The sequence below is a fragment of the Rhipicephalus microplus genome, chromosome 10, assembly GCF_043290135.1.
Source record: "Rhipicephalus microplus isolate Deutch F79 chromosome 10, USDA_Rmic, whole genome shotgun sequence".
NCBI lineage: Eukaryota > Metazoa > Arthropoda > Arachnida > Ixodida > Ixodidae > Rhipicephalus > Rhipicephalus microplus.
In genome coordinates, this window is record NC_134709.1 from 66,565,734 (window position 1) to 66,592,443 (window position 26,710).

The 26,710-nt window shown below is 47.7% G+C and overlaps 1 protein-coding gene across 1 annotated transcript; it reads left to right on the forward strand.

Moving 5' to 3' along the window:
• Nucleotides 1-2,961: 2,961 nt before the first annotated feature.
• Nucleotides 2,962-25,578, forward strand: LOC142774293 (uncharacterized). Its single transcript, XM_075874690.1, has 5 exons — nt 2,962-3,152; nt 11,731-11,872; nt 12,387-12,745; nt 17,089-17,262; nt 25,329-25,578. Exons 1-5 carry the CDS (start codon nt 2,962-2,964, stop codon nt 25,576-25,578), a joined length of 1,116 nt encoding a protein of 371 aa, XP_075730805.1.
• The last annotated feature ends 1,132 nt before the right edge of the window (nt 25,579-26,710 follow it).

Here is a 26,710-nt window from a genome sequence, read left to right on the forward strand (position 1 = left end):
CGTGTGTCCATCCCTCTGTTCGTGTGCCCATACGTCCGTCTACCCGTCCCTCTATCTGTCTGTCCGTCCGTCCGACCGATCGTCTGTCTGTGCGTCCATCCGTCCATCCAATGAACACTATCTTGCATTTCTATCTTGCATCCAAGTACCACTGTCTTGCATTTTGAGACGAGAAATGGTCATCTATTAAGCTGTTCGGGAGATCCTGCCGGTTGCGCATGACGCGTGACAAGGTTAGACTAAGAAGAGCTTCGCCCGGTAAAATATACCAGAAAACAGGAGAATTGTGTTCAACGTTTTAACAGCGCAGCTGATTACAGTCAATGCAGCTCCTTGGGAATCATCCTGCGCGCCTTCTAGTAAAGTTGCGAGAGTGAAGCCTCACAAGAAGGCGAGCGTTGGTGAAGCTAAGAGGGCGAGAGAGAAGCCTAATGCAGAGAGTTGAGCCTCATAGAGAAAGGGTAGCGACGTGGAGAGGGTGAAGCTTGGCAGATGGGAGAAGAGCAGAGGCGAAGCTGCGGCGGAACGAAGCGGATGGTCTGAAGAGAAGGAGAGAACAGGAGTGCGTCACTTCTGTAGTCTCCTCCTCTCCACAACGCACATTCTTTGTGAAATGCTCGCCTCGCGTCACCTTGTTTGAGCCGATAAAGACCATGCCTAGCATTGTAATACTACCAACTCGCGACGTTAATGCAATGAAGCTGATTGATTTTTTTATTTCTTATTTGAAATACGATAAAAAATAAAGTTCAGATGTTTCGCTGCCTATGTGGATGGCATTGTCAATGCACAATTGGTATTTAATGAGATACTCCATGCTGTATTCATCCGGTATGTACACATCCAAAATAAATCCAGAGGCAACATCCTGTATGTATTATCTTTTTTTTCATATTTATTCTAATTTGACTACTGACGATGCCACTCGCATAGGTGGCGAAACATATGCATTATGGTATTTTTACTATTACGTCAAGTAAGAGATAAAACATTGAATAAGGTGAGATGCTGCTTAAACAACATGCCATTTTTTTAGATTACTAGAAAACCCAATGTTGCAATGTCAAGATTAGCGGCACGATCTGTGGGCCCAGACATTAGGCAGCAAGATAAAAAATCACTGTGTGGAAACCAAGTTATCTGTGAATGTGGTTACGTAAAACATTACATTAATTTAATAGTGAGATTTGGTGCAACAATTGAGGCCGATAGATTATAATTGCCTGGCGTGCCGACGACAAGGCGGGGGGGCAGCAGGTTTGGCTTTGACAGTATGTAATCATTTAATGGGTACTTAAAGCAAAGCTAGCGCACTGTTGTGAAATATATGCACAGACCCTATTTTCATATTTTCGTATTTACAGGTTCGAGGTTTGCATCACGTCCTTAATTCGAACGGGGCTGAAGCAGTTGCCTGTAAAGCGTGCTCTGCCCTATAACTAAAGTGCTGCAGGTGAAGCATAAACGTAGAAAGGAACGTGCGGAGAAGCATAGCTAGATATGGATTGATAGAGGGGCAGAAGAGACTATTTATCTATTTATTTATTTATTTTATTTATCTATTGCAAACTATTTGTCATGCTTTGGTGTTCATATTTTTCGTAAACATCTATATGATTCAACTGCCTTTCCTGCAATATTTGTAATATTACTGTAAAAGTTGTTAATACATGCGTGCCAATACATCCCATGTTAAAAAGGGTGAAGCAGCAAATCATCATCATCATAATCACCTTCCTCCGAGCTCTTATTCACTTCCACAGAAGGAGTGAGTCCACGTGTTTGAGCGCCATGGGAACGCCTGTGTTTCGACAACTTAGGGCACTTACGAATTACTGACGAAATACCACAAAAACGAAGGCCGTCGTGGAATAAAGAAATATGCCTTATGCGATAGACATTCAAGTTAAGTGCTAAATATTATTTGCTAATTGTCAAATCTTAAATATTTACAATGGCTTAGCGAGTACGAAAAATTGGCAACGTTTGCATTGATTAGCGCGCCCGTGATAAGTCTCTCCGCATCTAGAACTTAAGTTGCACGAAAAACAGCTCTTGATATACTAATTACTCACGAGTCGCGTTATCTGTCGATGGTGTCACTCAAGCGAAACAGACGCGGCGGGTATCCGAGCGCTGCTACATACTCGTAATACTTCCCTAGGCAAAAACGCGCACATATTATGTACACTAGCCTAGGCAGTGTGCCGTTGCTCTTGCAGCAGTACCGCCTGACAAACCTTTCCTTACACGGTACCCAAAAGCGTTCTTCCCTCAATATATTGGTACAAACTTATATCAGGAGTTTTTTTAATTATGCGTACAACCTGATGGTGCAAAATGCTACACGTCTTGTACTGTGAAACTTCAGTGCACGCTAATTAACTCCAGGTGTTCTAAGTTATTCGAAGCCGTCTACTACGGCGTTTCACATAGCCTGGGTCGCTTCTGTAAGTTAAACCCCACAAAACAACAAAGCAAGACTGCCCACTCGCCATTATGCCGATGCGTATAAGACCCGGGCCTGATACGGGCCTTGCTCAGGCCCGAGCCCGAAGCCCAACCCCAGCCCGATCCAACAATCTCTTACCAGACCCGAGCTTTGGAGCCAGCGCGGGCCCGAGCAGTGCTCTAATCTAAATTAGCTAAATATGCAGGGAAGTAAGAAAACGTGCGTGTTGTGGTTTGTTGTTTGTTGTTGTTGTTGTTGTTGTTGCTGTTGTTATTTTTAAGAAGTGTGGCGCCCAGGCACTGGCGCGAGCCCAGCTAGCGTGAAGCAGAGAAGGACGAAGGAGAATAAGAACAACCGGCCTAGCAAACGGGTGTTGTGTCTTATTTCTCCACTACAGTATGTATGTAAGTATGTCGAGATAGAAATACGAGTGTCGGAATCGGCAAAACGCTAAACAAAGAAGGTGAAAAGCAAGACTTCATCGGAGTAGGCAATCATCGTGGCGCAGGATGTACGTGCGGTACTCCCCGTTCCTGGACTGGAAGAAGTACGGGGCGCTGGTGGACGTGGCCATTGCACGTTTACCGGGCTGGGAGGACATCGACCCACCTGAGCACGGGGCCGAGCTGCGCTGCCTGCGATTCCTGTATCGCCTGGTGGCCGAGCCGTTCGCTTACATAATTTGGAACGCCAACATTAGGTAACAACCGAAATAACTCGGAGTCTTTTAGATGTTCAATATAGCACATGGCGGAGTTCCATCCGGTAATGTGTGGCGTGACCACCCTCACTGTGCGCGTGCAACAGCTGGCCCAAGCACTGCCAGAGTGCGCTCAGGTGCTAGCGCGTTTCGGCATGTCTTAAGGGGCTGGGTGAGACGCTGCTGGCTTCTCCCCCTTTCCCTCCCTCATCAATCACGTGATAGCGCTGGGGAATGAGATTCTGCTGACGTGCGATGAACCAACGGTCTCCCGTGTGGGTTGATCGCAACAAGAGTTCGGGGCGAGTAACGGCAACAGAAACAACAGTGGATTCATGGTGTGCTCCATAGAGTTTCCTATGGTTGATGAGAGGGAACTCTGGCACTGCGATTGTTCAGTTGGTTGGTTGCGAAACTTTATTGAGGTCCTGCAAGGCGTGCGTCAGCGCGCAGCGGGCGACTCCGACGTCGGGACCGCTAGGCCAAGCCTAGGAATGATTGGTAACACTCGGATTTGCGTCTTCGTGCTTACCGGCCTCAGACGCACATGTGGCTTTGTTTATTGCTGTGTTTTGGTTTCGTTTTTATTGAAAGAACGGATGGTTGTAAAGTTCGTGAGCCGACTTGAAATGGTGAGCATAAAGAGAGAGAGAGAGAATTTATAGAAAGGCAGGTAGGTCAACCAGAATTGTAGCATACCGTTCGCATAAAACGTTAAAGTTCCGAATCGCAGCAGTGGAATATTTCCGGTTCTAGTGAAGCGCAACTGCTGAATATTTCCTTATTGTCGCTTCGTAACAAAGCGAGTTTAAGCCACGCGAAGTCAACCGGACTCGAAAGTACAAAAGTTGGACAAATCCGTGTAATACGCACCAGTCTCATGCTCGCTGAAGCTCCGTGAGTTGCAGTTTGCATGGTCACCAGCGCCAGTGTTTTCTCTAGAGTATTTGTAGGAAACTTTATGGCGTGCTCCACTTGCAAGGATGCGCTAACATCGCGCAAGGTGCCCCTGGTGAATCCATGCGCGTCTTCGCATTCTACTCAGCGTTCCTTTTAGTAAAAGACGGTGTAATTTTTGCCACCATGAGGTGTGGTTGCTCGTGCGCACGCACTTATCTCGTCAATGAGGCGCTTTGTCTCATTTGTCGATTCCACCGCAAGTTTGCTTCCACGTTACAGCGCAAAAGAGAGCGTGAAGGTCGCCACGTTTGTGAAAAGAGCGCGCTGCGCATAAGCAAAGCAAGAATTGCGGCAGTTCGCGCTCGTCCTAAGTATACTTATGCGTTCGTTTCTTGTGTCTTAGTTTCTACTTGACCAGCGCGCTTTCAAGTGCCAAGCTGTGAGAGTTGTTAGTTTCTGCTCGTCTTGTGCACGCTCATTTTGTGCGTGCTTTCTGCTCCAGGTGCGCTTAATGTATTAAGATGCTTGCCGGGTCTTCGCGTGACGTAACAATTTGTTGCTGGGGCGTTCAATCCTTGGCCCTTGCGGCGAAGCAATGCACAATAAATGCTCAACTGTCTCTGTGAAGAGAGGTTTCACTTTAGTGCTATACCGATTCCTAGACAGAGGGATCAGTTTATGAAACTTTTTGTTGGTCTAGTTGGTACATGCTTACTGTACATGCTTACTGTAGGTAACTTTTTAGGGACATTTAAAGATAAGCCTTCTTTGACAACCACTAACTCAGTGTGTGAGGTTTTAGCTCTGTTTAGACAACATGCGGAGGGACTTGTTTTTGCGCATAAGCTCCTGGTTTGAAATTTCTAGGCCTGAGTCTTACTGCCTCGGAGACGCCTGTATGTCGGGCATATTGTCCGCCTTCATGCAAGATACCTTTTGGTTTAATGCGTCGCAGTTTAAACTTGTCAAATGAACTGTTTTGTCCATGTGCATGGAAGGAGTTCTGGCGAAGTCTTGCCTGCATAGAATGCAGGAATGTTTCTGTAATCAGGTCAGGTCACTGCGTTTAGCTGGCCACACTGATTGTGTTTTCGTTGTAATGTCCTGGAAAAAACCCTCCTTGAAAACCCTCCTTGAAAAAGCTAAAGAGGTCGAGAAGAAACAGGCAGCTGATAGAAAAAATGCCCATAGTTATGCCATACGTGCAAAAGGTACCTTTGGTACCTTGTGCACATACACGGCCCCGGCTACCACGGCCTATCCATCGTGAATTATCACCGCGCACCAGCGTGAGCCGCCCACGTTCGCCGGACTTCGAGGTGAAAATGTGGAGGATTGGTTGGACCAGTTCAATCGAGTCAGTTCCACTAACAACTGGGATGATCCTACCAATCTTCGCCTTTGGTGTTCTCGGTGCCACGCAAGCTAACTAGCCTGTGCCCACAAATTTCTACTGTACCGAGGCCCTCCACGTGTGGGAAGAGGCACATAAGGTCGTATGTCACCTGCTCGGTTGGCGTGGTGTATACGAGATGCCACTTAGTTGCGGTATAGTATACGTCGGCGAAACAGGCCGGTACGTAAGCGAGAGAATTATGGAGCATGAACTTTCAGTGAAAAATACACTTTCAGCGGATTTGCCTTCTGTATTGTGGTTTCTGCAAGTGTGAGCCTAGGTTTTCCAGTGTATCCATTCTTGAAAAGAGTGATGATACCTTGGTGCATGAAATTATTACAACATATTGCGTTAAAAAGAAGGAAGAACCGTTTATTAATGATACATCTGTTGCTATGCATGTTGGTGAATTCAATTTTTTGGTCTTTTTTTCGCTTAGTGGCCTATTGTCACTGTTTTTATGTTGTTTGTCAATCTTATCGCGTGTTTTCTGACGAGCATGTGAGGTGATGTGCGCGCGCATGGTTGCTACGGTGTTACATGTCGCTGATGTTCCAAGATTATAGTTAGTTGCGAGTGTCGCACAATATGTTTTGTCCTCAACTTTCTTCCTTAGATGGTGCATGTGCTTTTGTATTTCAATTAGGAATATCAGTCACGTGTTCTTACTTATTTGCTTATATGGTGCACTTCAAAATGATATATATATATATATATATATATATATATATATATATATATATATATATATATATATATATATATATATATATATATTGTAGGTATTCATTAGGCACATCTACTATTGTTACACATATTCATCATCATGAGTGGTCGTCATCTTCTTCTGCTGTGAGGACTTGGCTTTTTTGAGTTCTGTTCCTTGGGCGTGGTCGCTTCATCGTGTCTTCTGGGCCTAATAAAGGTTGCCTTCACCGTTACATCCCAAGTGGTGGAGTGTGCTCTACGATCTTCCGTCCTCTCCCAGCCCGATCTGCCTCCTGGAGCTCCGCTCAGGTCGTCGTTTGTGCCAGGTGTCCGGTAACATGCTTCAGGACGAGCCAACTGGCGCTTCTGCGTCTACCTCCACGGCCCCGGCTACCACGGCCTATCCATCGTGGATTATCACCGCGCACCAGCGTGAGCCGCCCACGTTCGCCGGACTTCGAGGTGAAAATGTGGAGGATTGGTTGGACCAGTTCAATCGAGTCAGTTCCACTAACAACTGGGATGATCCTACCAATCTTCGCCGTGTTTTTTTCTATCTCACAGGCGTAGCGAAAACATGGTTTTTCAATCATGAAACGAACATTACGGACTGGACACGTTTCAAGCAACAGCTTCGCCAAATTTCCGGCACCCCGGCGGTTCGTTCAGCTCTCGCGAAGAAGACACTGGATTCTCGTAAGCAACGATGCGGTGAGTCCTACACATCGTACATAGAGGATATGCTTGCTCTTTGTCACCGTTTCAACACGTCCATGACTGAATCAGAGAGAGTTCGTCATCTATTGAAAGGGATAGGCACGGTCGCGTTCAATGCCTTGGTCATTCAAAATCCGACTACAGTTGCTGACGTTGTTGAAACGTGCCAACGCCTACAGGAACTTGAATCCCAACGGTTACCGCCGGACAGCGCTGAAAACACTACCACGACTGATGCCTCATTGCGTGCCATGATCCGGGCGATTATACAGAAAGAGCTGCAATCTTTCGGCCTCTCAATGGCACCGAGTCCACCTCCCCCTCCAACACTGTTTTGCGCGATGTTATCAAAGAGGAGTTGGCGTCCATGACCGGGCCAGCGTATGTAGACTCTCCAGTACCTCTACTCCAGCCGACGTACGCACAAGTCCTCGCTGGCTCACCACCCGTCGTACAACCGATGCCTCTCCTGCTGGCTTCGTTGACTCCGAGTGTGACTAGCCAGCCCTTTCACCCACCGTGAAGGCCGCATCGTCCGATCTGTTATTACTGCGGCTATCGGGGCCACATTGCACGCGTCTGTCGGAAGCGTCAGCAGGATGAGCGTCGTGGATTCGACACCTACGGACGAGATGATGGGACAAGCTGGTACGCTTTCCAACGTCGTCCTTATGATCGGCCGCTACGCCGCTCACCGTCTCCAACTGTGACATCTGAGCCAACCACTTCGTACCGCTCTACTAGACGCCGCTCACCCTCACCTCTCCGCCGTTCCACGTCTCCATTGCGTCCTGTCTCGCAATTCACCAACCAACGCCCGGAAAACTAACCTCTGCAGCTTTTGGAGGAAAAGCTGCATCGAATGAAAAGACAGAAATTCTTCCAGTGCGTCCATATAATACGATATCTGTTTTAATAGAAGGTGTGTACGTGGACACTTTAATAGACACTGGTGCTTGTTTGTCCGTGATTGATCGTTCTTTGTGCTCACGTCTGTGAAAAGTCACCACCCCTTATGATGGACCTACACTGCACGCTGCTCAAGAGGACGCCATTAGACCTGCCGCTATGTGCACCGCCCATGTTTTCATAGCTGGTCTTCTTCATTTTGTACAATTTGCTGTGCTGAGTTCGTGTGCCCACCAGATTATATTAGGCTGACATTTTCTGTCTACGGCGAACGCTTCCATCTGCTGTCGAGAAAATGTTGTTCATATGATGGAAACTGACTATGCCCTGTATGCGGATGACAAGCCCGTTCGCTTGCTCGCTGCTGAAGAGACCGAGCTACCACCTGGTCATCAGCGGATAGTTGCCATCACTTCTAATGTGATCAACTCTGGTGACGTGTTTGTCCAACCATCTGCACGCTGTCTCGCAAGAGGTATGGCCCTTGCTTCAGGTCTAGCGCGGTTCCACAATGGCCCCGGACTTCTTTACGCTACAAACCAGACTTCTGAGAAAATTCTCATTCCTAAAGGCACCACAATAGCATGCGTTTCTGAATCTCAACCTGTCTCTGTTGTCCCGCTTATGCCAGCGTGTTCTGACCTTCCTTCTATCGGACGTTCATCAAGCGTTTCTGTTCTTGCTGCGACTATTAGTCCAGAACTGACCTCTTCACAGACAGATGAGTTGCTTGCCTTGCTACAAAAGCATAGAAGATTGTTTGATGCCCATTCCTCATCTCTGGGACAGACATCCATTATTAGGCATCGTATCCAGACCGATGGCTGTTCCATCGTACGCCGTCGACCATATCGCGTCTCTTCGTCCGAGCGTGAGATCATTGAACAAAATGTAGCCGATATGCTGCAACGGAACATTATACGTCCCTCCGCGAGTTCTTGGTCATCCCCTGTTGTTTTAGTAAGGAAAAAAGATGGCTCCGTGCGATTTCGCGTGGACTACAGAGCACTTAATAAGATTACCCACAAGGATGTTTACCCCATGCCGCGCATAGACGATGCTTTGGATTCACTGCAAGGTGCTGAGCACTTCTCAAGCCTAGACCTGTGTTCAGGTTACTGGCAAATACCCATGCACGAGGATGACAAAGAAAAGACAACGTTTTCAACACCATATGGGCTGTATGAATTCAACGTCATGCCATTCGGCTTTCGCAATGCTCCAGCAACATTCGAGCGGATGATCGACACAGTTTTACGAGGCTTGAAGTGGAAGACTTGCTTGTTCTATTTAGACGATATCGTTATTTTCTCGTCAACCTGCTCTCAGCACTTGCAGCGACTGGACGAAGTTCTTACGTGCCTTGCAAACGCAGGCCTTCAGATGAACACCAAGAAGTGTCGTTTTGCGAGCAAGACGATTAAAGTGTTAGGCCACATCGTAAGCAAGGACGGTATTCGTCCCGATCTTGACAAGATTTCCGCTGTCCAACACTTCCCGCGTCCTGAAAAAGCCAAAAATTTGCGCAGTTTCCTCGGACTCGCTTCTTATTCTCGCCGATTCATTCGAGACTTCGCCTCAATAGCTTCACCATTGCACAAGTTGCTCGGATCAGGCGTCGCCTTTGCGTGGTCTCCTGAATGTGAAGCGGCATTTGCCCAACTGAAGTGTGCACTCACATCCGAACCAGTCCTCTGCCAATTCGACAAAACCGCGCCTACGCTCCTGCATACAGACGCTAGTGGTCGAGGCAATGGTGGAATTCTCCTACAGCGAGACAAATCTTCACGTGAGAAAGTCATCGCATACGCGAGCCGTGCACTGACCCATGCCGAAAAGAATTATACCATCACCGAACAGGAGTGCCTAGCGGTCGTATGGTCGATACTAAAGTTTCGACCTTATCTCCACGGCCGCCACTTTACTGTGGTTACGGACCATCACGCCTTGTGCTAGCTCTCGACAATCAAGAACTTGTCCGGCCGCCTTGGTCGCTGGATTCTTCGCTTACAAGAATACGACTTCACGATTACATACAAGTCGGGAGCAAACCTCAAGACGCCGACGCACTTTCACGTTGCCCGCTCTCTTCGGAGCCACTTAAGAAACCCGCCACTGCCGCACTCGAGAAGCTTTCGGCCGTCTCTTCCCTAAATGTTTTGCCATTAACTACTGTGGACCCAACTTCTCCAAGCGAGTGTGGTTTGTTCTTATCTCACCAACGTGCTGACCCTTACTGTCGCCGCATCATGGACCGTCTTGACGGGACTTGCCGGCTCCTAACGCCCGTCTTCGCCGACAGCTGACGCAATTCAAGCTCAACAACCACGTCCTGTACCGCCGTATCTACCACCCTGATGGTCAACGCTGGGGCCCGTTCTACCTCTCTCTCTTCGGGCACAAGTCCTCAAGACATATCACGACGACATGTCTTCTGGACACATGGGCTTCCAGAAAACGTATGACCGCATAAGATGTCACTACTACTGGCCCGGCTTGTCCACCTGTGTCGCGAAGTACGTTGCTTCATGCGCCCTTTGTCAGCGTCGCAAGCTACCAACATCAACTCGAAGTGGACAATTACAACCGTTCCCGTGTCCCCTGCAAGCATTCGAGGTAGTTGGCGTTGACCTGTATGGTCCGCTTCCTGTGACTCTCACGGGCAATCGATGAATAGTTACAGCTGTCGACCACCTGACCCGCTACGCCGAAACAGCTCTCGTGCCTTCTGCATCAGCTTCGGAAGTGGCTGACTTCATCCTTCGAGCAATAATCCTTCGACACGGAGCTCCTCGTGTAATCCTGGGCGACCGTGGAAGAGTATTTCTTTCAGAACTCGTCGAAGAAGTGCTCAAGGCATCCAGCACTACACACAAAACAAGCTCCAGTTACCATCCTCAGACGAACGGCCTGACTGAGCGCTTTCATCGTACACTGTCAGATATGACAGCGATGTATATCGAACCCGACCACAGAAACTGGGACACCATTTTGCCATTTGTCACTTTTGCGTATAATACCTCTGTACAGCGCACAACCGGTTACTCGCCGTTCTACCTCGTCCACAGTCGCTTCCCCTCTTCTTTCCTCGATGTTTCCTTCTTCTCTGCGCCTGTCAAACCATGTTAATCTTCGAGTGAAGAATACGTGTCTCGTCTACTTCATTGCCGCCAGCTGGCTCGCGTCAACACTGAAGCCAAGCAACAGGATCGCAAGCTTGAATAAGATGCCTCTCATCGTGCCATGTCTTTCAGCCCTGGCGACGAAGTCCTCCTTCTTACACCCATTCGCACTCCCGGACTGTGCAAGAAGTTTCAGTTATGTTTTATTGGCCCCTACACTGTCTTCGAGCAAACGTCTCCTGTGAATTATCGCGTGGCACCTATTCTTCTTCCGACGGACCACCGCTACAGGGCAGCAGAAATAGTCCACGTATCCCGCATGAAGCCTTTCATACGGCGTTGATCTCCGCTTTAAACGGCGGCCAAGAACTGCGGTCAGGATGACCGCTTTCACGTGTGGGGGGGGGAGTTAGTGTAGGCATTCATTAAGCACATCTACTATCGTTACACATATTCATCATCATGAGTGGTCGTCATCTTCTTCTGCTGTGGGGACTTGGCTTGTCTGTGTTCTGTGCCTTGGGCGTGGTCGCTTCATCGTGTCTTCTGGGCCTAATAAAGGTTGCCTTCACCGTTACATCACAATATATATATATATATATATATATATATATATATATATATATATATATATATATATATATATATATATATATATATATATATATATGCAGTTTTGTGAAAACATTTGAATGAAAATGTCAGTATCCGTGAATTGAAAACTGAATGCGGTCGCTTGTCGGAGCACATTTAATACGCATGCACATACTGAATAAACCGAATAAATGAAGACTGAATAAATTGCTTTCACTATTCTGCACCGCAGGAGTCTGCATCACTTGGAAAGTGAGATCGGCACCCTTACAAACCACGTGGTTGACGAAGTTCTGACTTTAGTCACAACGCTGAATGTAACGCAGCAGCTGGCGGACCACTTCAGACACGTCGTGTCCAGACTCAAGCATCAGGTGTGTGTCGGAGTGTCTTCTTCGGACGCTCTACCTGATGACCAGACACTGAATTCAGTGCATTTCACCATTGTGCACTGTAGTGGAGTAAGGTTTTTGTTTTCTGTCCGATGGCACAGCTGCAAGAGTCGAGAGGCACCGCTGCCAAAAGGAGGTGCTATTTCAGGTTCGAAGTGAGGTGGCTTTGCCGCACAAAACGTGGTTAGATGAATGCACTCTAGTGCATTTCATCAGTACAGTTGTTATACGGTGCCTGGCTGCTGTCCCAAAAGACGTGTATTCGATTCCAGCCGCGGTGGTCATATTTAGCTGGGGGTGAAATGCAAGACGTGCGCGTATTTTTCAATGTTAAAGAACACCAGACGCTCGATATTTCCGGAGCCGTTCACTGCAGCGCGTCTTACAATGGTATCTTAGTTTTGGGTCGTAAAATCCCAATGTTATTAACTTCACAAGCCTGTGTCACCGAGTGCCACAGCATGTGCAGCTTCATGCTACGCCTCCTCTCCCGCAGTTGCTGGTACCAGCGTGGATGCGCAAGCCGAGCCTGCGCATGAAGTTCAGCGAGCTAGTGTTCTCCGACGCCGAAACGTCACCCATCGTATCGTGGAACGGCGTCCTCGGGGCAACGTGGCGCAACGCGCAGCGCAGGCTGGTCGACAGGGGCTTCGAGACCTTCTGGCATGGACCTGCGCTGAACGACGAGCCGTGGCTGGACGAAGACGAAGGGTACCTAGCTGTGCCACCCGGGTCCGTCGATAAAGACCTCACCGGGGACGCCTTCTACGCGCACTATCTGCCGAGATTAGGGCTCGATCTGGCCAGGGTTGTGGTGGGATACTTCTTCAGGGTGGCCTCACGGCTCAAGCGCAGGTGAGGTGAAAATAAAAAAGCATGAACTGCGCGATTGGTATTCAACTTTGTTTAAAAGAGCGGAGCTAATACATGGCTGGGCCGGACGACAGATGGGCGTCCGCATAGATTACCAGGAACACCCGTAGATGGCGTGACTGCTTCGGTTGTGGACGAAGCGGTAGCCATGCAGTGAAACGGGAAGAAAGGTTCGAACGTGAATAGGGCTTAAAGGGGTCATGAAACGGCCGCGTTACAACGACAATGCGGCCCCATCGGCAGCCACACGCGCTAACTATATCATCAGCCCAAGTGGACCTGCATAGATGTTTTGCCCATTGAGAAACACGGAACTCTACGGCATATCGAGCGTGCGCAAAAGGCGCTCATCGGCGTCTGCCATACGCGATCAGCGTCCCCCAAGAACGTTGCTTATGATGACGTCACCTAAAGAGTTCAAGTTAGCGCTGATTGCGTATTACAAAGACGCTGATGGGGGTCCCAATTGCACGCACTCACAAGTACCGAAGTGATACGCTTTCCTCGATAGGCAAATCATTACTTATGATGACGTCACCTAGTTAGTGCATGTGGACTCCGGTGGTTTCGCATTGTGTTTTTAGAGCTAGCGTTTCACAACCCTTTTAAAGTCACTGTAGCAGAGGTGTATGTGTTATGGGCTTCCACCCGTCATTTCACGTGCATCTATACTCTACAAATACCATATTTACAGAAATCCCCCCATAATATTGCAAAATATCACAAAAACTCACGAAGGAAACACAACAGAACCACACCTACAATGTTTCGCTTCATTTCACACTCATGGGAACTCCGATATTTTGGGGGGACGAAGACTTGTTCTGAGCGCAGTCACGTCGAATTGGGGATGCCGTAAGTGGTGCCGCGTAACACTGTGCCTGAAAAAAAATCATTCTTGAACACGGTGTGCCTCTGAAGCCAGTGTTTTACGTAATTATCTTGTCCTCTTGAAGACAACTGTCCTGCTTGAGGGCATGCTTGTGTAAGTTGTTGCTGCCTAGAATAAGAAGAATCCACTTCGAGAGAATTTGGATCCCCCGACAGAGTGTGTTCGAAAACATTAATTTTTTCAAGTCACTATCTTCTTTTGAACTTTTGGGATGTGCCTAAAACTGGCACTTGAAACTGTATTGAGCTGGGGACGGCAAACATAATTCATCTGAGATTCCCAGAAAGCAGAATATATGGTCAAGCCATTTGCTAAAGCTATACTGTCACCGAACGATATTGGGGCTGGGTTTAGTTTCAAACTTTAGACTACTTGTTTTGCTATGGAGCTTCTTGGGAAGACCCCATGGGTGTACCTTGGTAACCCACGGGGGCTTTTCCAAGATACTATTTCCAGGGTATAGGCGTTTTCAGTTTTACTATTCCTGTATAATCACTATTTCACCCTGACTTTTCGTGCGCCGATGAAACTGATACGTTACTAGAGATTCACCATGGTAGCTTAATGACTAATATGTTAACGTAGTTTTCACTACCAGTATGGCGACCACAATACCAAAACAGTCAATGCACTTGTGCGTTTAGGTGCACGTGGCATGTGTCCATACCCAGAGCAATCATCGTATGACCGCATCATCCGAGTCTATTGACTGTCAGGAACACGAAGACTACTCGGATTTCGAAAGAATGAGTGGAGTCACCGGGATTTGTCGCATGCATTAAGTGCTCTCTATCTTTTCTCAATCTGCACGAGCCTGCTCGAGGCTACGCAGCTATTGTGGTATGACGAAAGAAAAAAAGTTATTTAGGCCGTTGTCATGACACTCGGCACGCGTTCGAAAGGCCATGACTCTCACTCTCATTGTGATTCTTGTGTGCGCTATTGTTGCTACTGTGTAAACTTATCACACTTTAGGGAACCTGCCCGAATGGCAGCGACGCAATGCACTGTGGGTAGGCAGCCATTTTTTTGTCAGAGGTGGCCTGTGAGTGCAGCAGCGCAGTCATGTTTGCGAGTGCTGGTGTAGCTTGCAGGCGTGATCGATGCGAGTACAAACTAAATTTAACTCCACGGAGTGTCGTGCACAATATCAGCACCACAGTGGACTACACTGCAACGCGTGTCAAAGAGACCTCGAGCGGTCTGAAGTAGAGGCGACAATTAGCTGAGTGGGTCCATTCACGGTTCGTGCAGGTGACTGTGTAAACGACGTGGAATTGTGGACGCGCGTTCACAGCTCCGATAGTCGCAAATTTCTTTTTCTCAAGACGAGTTTTATTATGCGAAATCAGCTGTAGTCGAAAAAGGTCTTCGAGAACCACAACTTTGTGACGAGTGACTGGGTGTGGTAGCAGTGAGTGAAGGAAGTCGCCGCCGACACCGTGATCATCGTCAGTCAAGTAAGACGTCATAAACAGAGGAGCGGTATTCTTGTGCACGTATGCCGTACTCCACGTAGAATAACAGTGCAGTGAAAGGTGAGCAGGCTTCGCCGTTCCCGGCCATGTATGCGTAGTGCGCGGCAATGACCTCGCCATCACTCTTGCCCGTGAACAAGACGTCGAAGGGGGGCTTGTTAACACACTGGTAGTGATTAACCTGGGCAGAAACAAACGCTGGTATCTAAGGCAAAATATAATATTTGTTAGCGCGTCTTCCTTGAGTGACGACAATAATGGTGTCGGTGGAGACTTTTCCCACCCAACACTCCCGCACACACATACTCGTCACAAAGTTGTGCCCCTCAAGGGCGCCCTTCTCGACTTGAACTGCTCCTGGGTAATCAACCTTTTCCTCGTAACGAGAAATTCGTGAATATCGAAGCTGCCGACGCGCGTCCACAATTCCACGTCACGCGGGCAACTGTTGCCCGCGCGAAGCGTGAATTGCTACACTCAGAAAATTCTCGTCTCTTCTTCGTACCGCTCGATGTATGCTTGGCACAGCGTTGCGGTGTAATTTTCTAGTGACGCTGACATCGTGCACGACTCTCCTCGGAAATAAATTGGCGTCATGCTATAACCTGCAAGCTACGCCAACGTTCGCAACCACGACTGCACTGCTGCACTCCCCGACCACCTCTGACAGAAAAATGGCTGCCCACCGGCTGCAAAAAAAAAATGGCTACAGAGCGTCGCCGCCGTTCGTGTAAGCTCCCTATATAGAGCAAAGCACCAGGATGTGGCGGTACTTCATGGAAAGAAACACACATTACCCAAACGCGACTGCTGATTTGTGTCATTCGTCAGCCTATAGAAACAGCTGTCCGCCATTTGTTTGTTGACCTACAGATGGCGTCCCGCCCACCGGCACGACGCCCCATGTGCCTTCTCCGCAAAATAAGACACTTGAGAATGTGGTGACTTCGCTGCGTTCGTAAAATGCACGTGCTGTGCACGGCAACAAAGTTTGGATGAGCTTTACACAACACTGTGTTCTGTTCGCAAAATGTGTTTTTCAACAAACCCCAAGAACTGCTGAGGACTCGTTTAAACCACAGGTGGTAGAAATTATTCAGGTGGTTTTCTTAATTTGGTTCATACTGTGCTGCAGGTAGTGAGGCGACGAAAGGTGATGAAAAGAAGAGGTACGAAAAAAAAGAGTAGAACTGATGACGCTCGCACCGTTGGCCACATGGGGTCGCTACATTGCTAGAGCGTTCGCTTTCATCGCGGTGAGTAACGGGGTTGATTTCCAGTGCCGAGCAGAAACCGGCCGGTTTTCCTCAAAAGGTAGACGAGTAGACCGACTTGACCCTTGGTTGTTCTTAAATATTAATCTCGAAAGATGTGTCATAAGGTTCATAAAGGTTCCTTGGTGCACCTTAACCAACCACAGCCTTGGCGATGTAGTCGAGCACTCACCGCTGCTGTGCGAGGCAGATAACTGCTACCGTCGCGGACCTGCTGGTAAATAGGTACAAGCGCACTTGAGGCCTGATGCCTGGGAGGACGAAGGGAATAGTCGCTTGGGAGGGTACCTTCACTATGGAAAATGGGCGGCATTGGACCACCATATCTAAAATTAAGCCATCCACTGTTCCTTTTTCTTCATGTTTCGTTTGTCAAAATCATTTCAAGAACATCAAAAATGATCCGCTTAGGAAAGAGCAGGAAATAAGAATTGTATATTGATGAAGTATGTTGTTGAGTTATTTCGTTGAAACTGTTAATACGATCAGTACCCGCTAACAAAGTTTCTCTACCTCTTGTTTTCTTTACCTCAGGCTGCGTCATTAATTTTAGGACATTTCAATCAACACTTCCCAACACGGTGTTTCTAAGTCGTATTGTGGTTTCGAAACGTAAAAAAAAGAACTCCAGAATTTTATTCTATTCCAACGTTTGCATGTGACTAATCGATTTGTGCCCAGGTATCCCGCGGCACACCTGAGGATGGAACTGCTCGCCGATTGCCTGAGGAGGCAGTTTTATGGCGACAAGCACGTCAGTGAACTGTCCGTGCACCGTGACGCCATCGACGTGCTCGCTCTGCGCTCCGTGCTTCACGCCTTCCGCAAACGGTTCCTGTCATCGAACAACAGAAAGTAAGTTCTATATATTCATTCACTACAATGCGGAGAACAACAGTTCTCAGAAGCTTGAATTACTCCAGCCACAGTACGAGACCGGTTATGTCCCTTCTGAAAGAGCTGGCCTTCTCCACTGTGGGTGGAGGTAAAGTATGGACATGTCGCCCACCGCTGAGGTCCCCCACCCTCTACTCTGGTTTATCGCCTACTGCTTTCAATTTTTGATAACCCACCCACCGTTCCGAGTGACTTCTTTGATATGAACACCTCCGGAACCAAATAAACAGCGACTGTATCAGTTACACCAGCAAACCATGGCTCGCGCAGTCTGGTTATGTATAAAAGAGTGAACAGGAGATCTTGTGGTTCCACCTGGATATGCAAAAAATGTCTGAGAAGGTGATCTAGGGGTCTCAAAGTTATTCAACTTCAGTGTGATCACTAGAACACATGCGCTTTGGTTCCCTTTTATATGGGCGTCATAGCTGTTACGATGGAGCGATACCATTGGAATCGAATATATTAAATCCCTCTGTGCTCAAAACATCTAAAAAAAATTCCGGCGGGAACCCTGCTCAGATACTTTACGCGACCAATATGACCACTCCTTGTGGAAAGGGCTGAACTAGTTTCGAAGCATTGTGTTCTCTTTGAAAACTGTGGCTGAAGTCATTTTCGCTTCCAAAGTATTTTAACCCAGCCATGCCGATCCTCGAAATAGTTACATTCGGACATTGCACAAATAAGCACCTGATCACTAATTTCCAGCAAATTACACGCTTAATATATTTGGATTTCTTTCTTTTTGGATGAAGGGCAAGGGGCTCACTGGAAAAGTTTATCCAAGGGGCATGACTGATACAACTACGTGGTTATGCTAAAAAACGAACCCCGGTTTGGTATAGTATATGTGCATAAACTTTACTAACAGTTTTCCTGAATGCAATGTTAAATAGTGTAATATTAGTGTAAGATGACCATGAGAAATGCTTTACCAGGGACATATCGATTGGAGCGAACAATAATTAATACATTTAAAATTAATTTCGAACCTCTAGCACTTACGTTAACGTAAAACAACAAAGCGGTTAGTCTCGTATTTTGATACAATTGGGACTCGATCTAAGGGCCCCTGTATCGCGTTCCCGATCAAATGAACAAATGCCCATCGCCCGACAGGCAAACCAGCTAGGCTCAACATTATCATGAAACCAAGTTAACAAGGTTTTCTAGCTGAGTTAGGAAATAAAGGCTTACCCAATTAAATGTCATCGCTGGGCCAAGACGTAATGATGAAAAGGAGGGTTGTAGAAGTCAGAAAAGCTGATACTGGTCGCGCCATACGGCTGCCATGGGCCCTTCCTGATGCTGACGAACTCCTGGAAGAGGTCAAAAGACGCCGTGCACATGCCACCTGAAAAGAGCTTTCTAACAAAAGCTGCAACCCGCCCTGAAACTCTCCGTTTAAGGATCACAGCCCCAAACCCACATTCTGGGCAGATTTTTTACTGATTGATTGATTGATTGATTCACTCATATTTATTGATTCATTCATTCATATTATTTATTGATTGATTCATTCATTCGTTTATTTATTTATTCATTCATTCATTCATTCATTCATTCATATTTATAGTTAAAAGCCTATCAGTGCTTCTGGTTGTACCTACTTCCCTTACGCGGTAACAAAATTGTAAGATTTTTTCAGAAACGTTCTCTTCACTTTGCCGTTAGCTTAAAGGATCGAAGGGAAGCAATTTATTTTCTTCAATGTTTTTTTAGTAGTGCTGTCACAACTAAAGCTGTTTCAACAGGCAGCTGTAATTTGAAATGTAACCAAATTCAGCACGGAGGCTTTTAAAAATGGCCTCCTAAAAGTGTGCCGTTCAACAATTGTGATTTAATTGTCCATTTTATACACTTTTAATCGGGAAAAGCTGAGTACGAAGTACTCGAAATCGTTAAACATTTTTTTCTAAACAAAAAGCCGAGGTCTTTCAGTCCCCGTTCAGCTAATCCCCGTTCAACACAGCCCCCGTTCAACTCATCTTTTTTTTTCGATAGAACCACTGGCGGTGAAATTCTGGGCTTCGACGTTTTGCTTGGAATGACTCGTTGTCACAACTGTCCCGTTTATTAGGGAGGCGATCGCCGGGCTAATTCCAAGAGCCGAAGTATCGGCCCCCCGAACCGCACCACGAAAGCGTGGACAATTTAGAAGTGGTCCTTATTGGTGCGCCAGCGGACGCCGGCTGTGGCCCAAAGAACAAGACAGAGCCGAGAGTTGATAAACAAACAAATTATATTCTCAATAATGGCAGATCGAAAATAATACACAAAAATGCACACTCCACACTAGTTACATACAATATGTCACCAATCAAACCAATCAATCAACGTACTACACAATACAATCAGCCACACTTGAAACAATGGACACGGACAACAATATGCACTACAATGCAGTCGCATGCATTGAACAACCAAGACACTTAAGGACTAAAGCGATAGAAAACCTATTCAGTCCAAAGTCCTTGGAACAAAGGTCTGAATGATACTCTTCCGAGAATCACTCACTCAAAGTCCAGCGTTGTTGTCGTTCCGCAGCTCTCGAAGTTTCTCTTCCAGGAAACCTCGCCGGAGTTTCTCTTCCAGGAAAACTCCCGTCTTCAATAGGCCACTCTCCAAGCTTCAAACTTCTTCGCCGGAAATCCGTCGGCTTCCCACACGCAGCTGTTGCCCGCGTCTTCGCTCGATAGCGGTAAACCCACGCTCTTGCCTGTAGCTCGAGCCGTCCCTACGGACCAAAACTTCGCCGACTACACGGCGGAATCTCTACGCACTCTGGCGCTCACTTCCGTCTCCTCCTGTTCTGTCACTACGGGCAGAACCTTCGCCGACTCCACGGCGGAATCCCTACGCGCTCCGGCGCTGACTTTCCGTCTTCTCCTGATTTCTCGTCTCGGCCGCTCGATTAAATACTTTCCGCGCCACCTTCCAGAACGTTCTCCTCCTTTCGTCGGCGCGATGCGCAGCGAAGGCTGGGGAGAGGCACGAGACGGTTCGACTGCCCTCTCCGGAGGATGATTCACTCGGTCTGACCCCGCCTCCTTCGTTCTAGAAAAATCGCGGCCTTGCTGGGCCGCCGATGTGGGGTGAGGAGGATCGTCTGCGAAGCCGTGCTTCTGCGGGGAGAGCGCGCGCCCGGGAGCCCTGGATGTTTGCTTTCTTCTTTTTTCTTTTTTACCTCGCGGCGTTTCTGCCGCCCGTTGTCGCAAGGATTTGGCGGCGCGCTCTTTTTTTTTAGCGCTCCTTCTGTGACACTGCCCCCCACTTTAAGAATATTATCTCATAATATTCAAAACCACACAAACGAGCGCGAATAGTCATCACACATTCTCACAGACTGTAACACAATCCGTCGCTCATGACACTTCACATTCACAATATATCACTCAATACAATCGTACATGGTAGTTCAATTCCACAACACATGAAATATAGCCACAGGTACATGCCTACAACACTTCATCACACATTCTAAACAATACAAACGTACAAAGTTCTGTCTATCCAACAATTATACAACACTATACATCACACCATCGCACAGAACACTGACTTACTCGACATACACTTGAGACACAGGATAACAAGAACATTAACACAACATATGTCACTCAGCCCTGCCAAACACATTCTGATTCCACCTCAGCACCTATCTTGAGTACTTCGAACAGCGCTTGCGCCCTTTCTTGCGGTGCTCGCTCGACTTCTTGTTTTTCCACGTTCCCTTTCGGCTAGCCCTTTCCAACGACGATATCTGAGGCGGCGTCTCAGCCATCGTTGTCACATCCGACACCGTTAACGGGTCATTACATTCGACGGGTCCTGTCTGTTTAATTACCCGCTTGATCATGCCTCTACATTTTTCCCGGCTGGCCAACTCCGTCTCCTTTACACTGTCGGTCGGTTGAGGTCGTGCCGACGCAAGTCCGGTTGCTCGGCCCGCGAACTTATTCGACACGATCGTCTTCTCCTTCGCTGTCTCTTGCGCCGCAGCTTCACCTTGGGCTCTAGTGAGATCCGTCACGGGATGCTCCTCCCTTGTATCTCGCGGCCGTTGTGTTGGCGAGGGCTCTATCTTCGGGTCTTCTCCCAAACATTCTGGATCATTCGGCCCTCGGGCCCCGTCGATGTTTCCGATGACAAGGTCATACAGGGGGGTCGTCATGCATAACGCAGTAACCTTCCCGCTGAAGTACGGGGTTTCAACCTCAATTTCTGCTTCGGGAAGCATCCGGACTGTACGGTCAATTAGGCAAACCGGTTTCGTTCTGCCTGTCAACTCTCTCTCCCGTACCAAATTTCTCCGCACGATAACAGTGGAACTGCCGGTATCTCTTAACACCGTAATCTTTTTGCCCGCAACTTTTCCAGGCAGCGTTGGCATTCCTTTCGTAACACCGGTTGGCTGTTTTGACATTACAGCACCCACAATAGGAATTTTCTCCCCATTCTTCAACTCTACGAATCCATCAGTGACGGCATTATTATCAGATTTCGGTGCTGCTTGCACACAGGATACCTGGTGAGTTTGACTCACTCCGTTCCGACATGCATCTGCTTTGTGCCCAGTCTGACCACACTTGAAACATTTTACAACCGTAGGGCTCGTAAGGATCGTTCGACAGTTTTTCGCGCGATGACCCACTCGGTTGCACAGAAAACATCGCGGAATGCTCTCTGGTGCACGGTTCTTTTCTTCGGGAGCCAATTTCTTCGAATTATCGGGACAATCCTTCTTGACCTTGGCCAAATTAGTTCCTCCTTGCGCTTCTAAGAATTGATCAGCCAATTCAAGCATTCCTTCAAATGACTCCGCCTTCCTCTCTTTCAAATACAGCGACAGGCTTGGGTGGCAACTAATAAGAAATTGTTCTTTAATTAGCAGCTCTCTAAGTTCATCGTACTCCTGTGCTGTCCCTGAAAGTTCAATCCATCTGTCGAAATAATGGCAAAGTCGGGCGGCATACTGCGTAGCTGTCTCACCATCAGCTGGCTTTCCTGTCCGAAATCTGTCCCGGAATCCTTCCACGGTAAATCTAAATCGCTTCAACAAAGCCGCTTTCACCTTTGCGTAGTTGGCTGCATCGGTCGGCGTCAGCCTACCGTACACACTGAGCGCTTCACCACTCAAGCAAGTACTCAAAGCAGTTGCCCATTGCTGTTCCGGCCAATTCTGGCTCCTCGCAATCGTCTCAAATCGGTGGAGGTACGCGTCTAGGTCGCCCTTCCTTTCATCAAACGCTACGAGCAGCTTGCTTGGGTTCAAGCGGAAGCCGTGATCTTCCCGTTCGCTGCTTTCAACTCTAGCTTGGACGGGAGTTTCACTTCGCTGTTGCAAACGGAGCCGCTCGAGTTCCATCTCGTGCTGCCGCTGCCGCTCCCTTTCAGCCATCTCCGCTTCTCTTTCTTCTCTCGCCCTCTCGGCTGCCAACTTTTCTCTCTCCAGCTCCAACTTCAATTGCTGCTCTCTTTCTTCCTTCAGCTGTCGCTCTTTTGCCTCTCTTTCTTCTTTCAGCTGTCGCTCCTTTGCTTCTCTTTCTTTTCTCGCCCTTTCAGCGGCCAGCCTTTCTCTCTCCAACTCAGCTGCCTTTTCTTCCTTGGCCCTCTCTGCCGCCAACCTCTCTCTCTCCACCTCAGCTTGTTTTCCCGCTTTGGCTCTTTCGACCGCCAACCTCTCTTTTTCCAGCTCGGCTGCTTTTTCTTCTTTGGCTCTCTCTTTTTCTTCTTTTTCCTTCTGGGTGACCCACTTCCGTAGTTCGGCGCCAGAAAGACCCATCTTTTCACCAAGAGCAACTAACTTTCCGATATCCATTGTGTTTCGCAACTCGCAAATACAACCTTGCCGCGTGCAAAAAGTATCTGCCTAAATCAGTCTATCGGAATACTCCCCTGCACTCGTTAACGAGAACACTGAACAACACACAAAATCGTTCCGATAGCACTATCAACAACTCGAGGCTCTTTCTTACTACTTTGGACACACTGTGCACCAAAAGGTCCTGTCGCGGACGCCAGATTAATTGTCACACCTGTCCCGTTTATTAGGGAGGCGATCGCCGGGCTAATTCCAAGAGCCGAAGTATCGGCCCCCCGAACCGCACCACGAAAGCGTGGACAATTTAGAAGTGGTCCTTATTGGTGCGCCAGCGGACGCCGGCTGTGGCCCAAAGAACAAGACAGAGCCGAGAGTTGATAAACAAACAAATTATATTCTCAATAATGGCAGATCGAAAATAATACACAAAAATGCACACTCCACACTAGTTACATACAATATGTCACCAATCAAACCAATCAATCAACGTACTACACAATACAATCAGCCACACTTGAAACAATGGACACGGACAACAATATGCACTACAATGCAGTCGCATGCATTGAACAACCAAGACACTTAAGGACTAAAGCGATAGAAAACCTATTCAGTCCAAAGTCCTTGGAACAAAGGTCTGAATAGGTTTCCGAGAATCACTCACTCAAAGTCCAGCGTTGTTGTCGTTCCGCAGCTCTCGAAGTTTCTCTTCCAGGAAACCTCGCCGGAGTTTCTCTTCCAGGAAAACTCCCGTCTTCAATAGGCCACTCTCCAAGCTTCAAACTTCTTCGCCGGAAATCCGTCGGCTTCCCACACGCAGCTGTTGCCCGCGTCTTCGCTCGATAGCGGTAAACCCACGCTCTTGCCTGTAGCTCGAGCCGTCCCTACGGACCAAAACTTCGCCGACTACACGGCGGAATCTCTACGCACTCTGGTGCTCACTTCCGTCGCCTCCTGTTCTGTCACTACGGGCAGAACCTTCGCCGACTCCACGGCGGAATCCCTACGCGCTCCGGCGCTGACTTTCCGTCTTCTCCTGATTTCTCGTCTCGGCCGCTCGATTAAATACTTTCCGCGCCACCTTCCAGAACGTTCTCCTCCTTTCGTCGGCGCGATGCGCAGCGAAGGCTGGGGAGAGGCACGAGACGGTTCGACTGCCCTCTCCGGAGGATGATTCACTCGGTCTGACCCCGCCTCCTTCGTTCTAGAAAAATCGCGGCCTTGCTGGGCCGCCGATGTGGGGTGAGGAGGATCGTCTGCGAAGCCGTGCTTCTGCGGGGAGAGCGCGCGCCCGGGAGCCCTGGATGTTTGCTTTCTTCTTTTTTCTTTTTTACCTCGCGGCGTTTCTGCCGCCCGTTGTCGCAAGGATTTGGCGGCGCGCTCTTTTTTTTAGCGCTCGTTCTGTGACACTCGTGCAGTTCTAAAAGAGGAATAGAGTGGCTACTCACCACATCGCTCTTGTCCACTGCCATGAAAAGCATTATCTTTTAGCTAACCATTCTTTCCCTCACGTATAGTCGCTTTGCAACATGTAGTGTATTATTAAGGTGAATTGATTAGTAGACGCTTCATTAAACGCGAACAGAGACCATTGGCGGCAGCGTTAACGACAAACGTACACCATCGCGCATCATCAAACAGTAGTAGAGCCTCGAATCTGTGGCACACACTCACGTTGGAGGATTGGCATAGAACCGACTAGTTCTAACAAGATACTTCAATTTCGTTAGGTTGCATCTGTTAGAATGGTGATAGTGATGAAGAAAAAAATATTTGAAATTAACAAATAGAAATAACGAATATAGAAAATGAAACGGGTATTGTTTCAACACGAAAATAAAGCAATTTAAAAACCAGGAATTTAGAAGTATTGATTGATTCTACAGCTTGAATCTCTTTGAACCCTGTGTAAAGTCTTGACATTCATATGTAACATTCCAGTTACTGTATCCTAGGGAGAAAGTCCCCAAAGAAAGTACGTTTGGCGAGTTTAAATCTGATCTTAGGGGAGTGAAGACGAAACATATTATGTAGTTTTGCCCAAAGTGGAGTATCTTTTACAACAGAATAGAAAACCGTATGTTTCATGGACTGCCTCCTGAAAACAAAAATTAAGGGAAGCAGCCATACCAGCTCTGTGTAATCGATATACATCTGTTCCATGGCACAACACTTGCTTCTTTCCCTCTACCACCAGCCTCTCGATGGTGGGCGACGCGTGGTCGAGATCCCACACCGCCACGGACAGGCTGTTCTTCTACGAGTTTGCCCGAAGTCGATGCGAGGCCTACGACGACGCGTACTCGCACCTGAGGACGCACAAGGGCACGCGATCACCGGCTCCCTTCTTCGTCAACGGCCCACTGAGGAACACGAGAGGCTTCTCCAAGGCATTCCGCTGTCCGCGCGCATCGGGCATGCGCCCGAAACGAATTTGCAGGTTATAGGACGTTATAAGCGTTACATCGATATAGTTACATATTTAGGGGTGCTTAACGTTGCGCCATAGGAAGATATGTATTTCCTCATTTGTTCGTAGAATATCGCAGTTTTGCAGAACAGTAAAGCACCTTGATGCGGCCAACGTCTGCACTATTTGGCAGCTGCTAAGCCTTGTTTTTCGTATGTGGTGTATTGAAAAGCAGTTCTGATGATATTCTTCAAATAGTAGGCATCGTTATTGAATGTATAGAATGTTCATCTTTTTTTATTGTACTGTGTTATTCGTGCGTGATTATCTGAAGCATATGCCCGACGCCTGCGTAGTTCATGACTCAATGAACCACTTTCGTTTTTTTAATGCGCAGTAGTGTCAGTAAGTTTATTAGTAAGTGCACACAAGAAAATAAACGGCTCTGCTTGAACTCCACAAGCTGTGCTAAGTAAAATATCAATGTGTAAATAAAGTGGTACTTCAGCACACGCAATCTACATAATTCAGCTCATTTCGAATCAAAACTATATCTTAACCAAGAAGTCTATCTATCTATCTATCTATCTATCTATCTATCTATCTATATATCTATCTATCTATCATATATATATTTGTCTGTCTGTAGTTCACAATATAATTTTCATCGGTGTTAAATTTTTGCAATTCATGATGCTAAGAAAAAGGAAACGGCTTCGCTACTATGAAACCTGAGGAAGTGCGTCCCACGGACACCCAGCTGTTCCCGTTCACAGATGTTCGTAACCCGTTTACCAAAGCACCAGCGACGACAATTTCTGTGGTAAGCATGAAGGATTTCTCTGTGCTGGCAGAATCTTGTTAGGTAGATACACAAACTCAGTGTGTGACGTGGTGCTACACTTCGCTTTATCGGCTTGCCGCTGGTTAAGGCAGCGAAGATATACGCGTCGGTGGCCGCGAGATCCGTCAGGTTGTTTCATCCATCAGATGTAGCGACGCAGCGCCTGCGAAGCGTAGGAGAAAGGTGACTGCGGGGCCGCTCCAGAGAGGGCGTCATCACCTCGTCAGTGAGGTGATGGCGCCCTCTCAGGAGCGGCCCCACAGTCAGTCACAGATTTCTCAAACTTTTTTTAGCGATTCTCAATTTCTTCGAGCATCTTTTTGAG

Excerpts from the sequence above, each read along its gene's own strand:
- LOC142774293 (XM_075874690.1), top strand. The coding sequence starts at position 2,962 with ATGTACGTGCGGTACTCCCCGTTCCTGGACTGGAAGAAGTACGGGGCG. Across the intron at positions 3,153-11,730 it reads ATTTGGAACGCCAACATTAG|GAGTCTGCATCACTTGGAAA; the intron begins GTAACAACCGAA and ends TCTGCACCGCAG. Across the intron at positions 11,873-12,386 it reads TGTCCAGACTCAAGCATCAG|TTGCTGGTACCAGCGTGGAT; the intron begins GTGTGTGTCGGA and ends CCTCTCCCGCAG.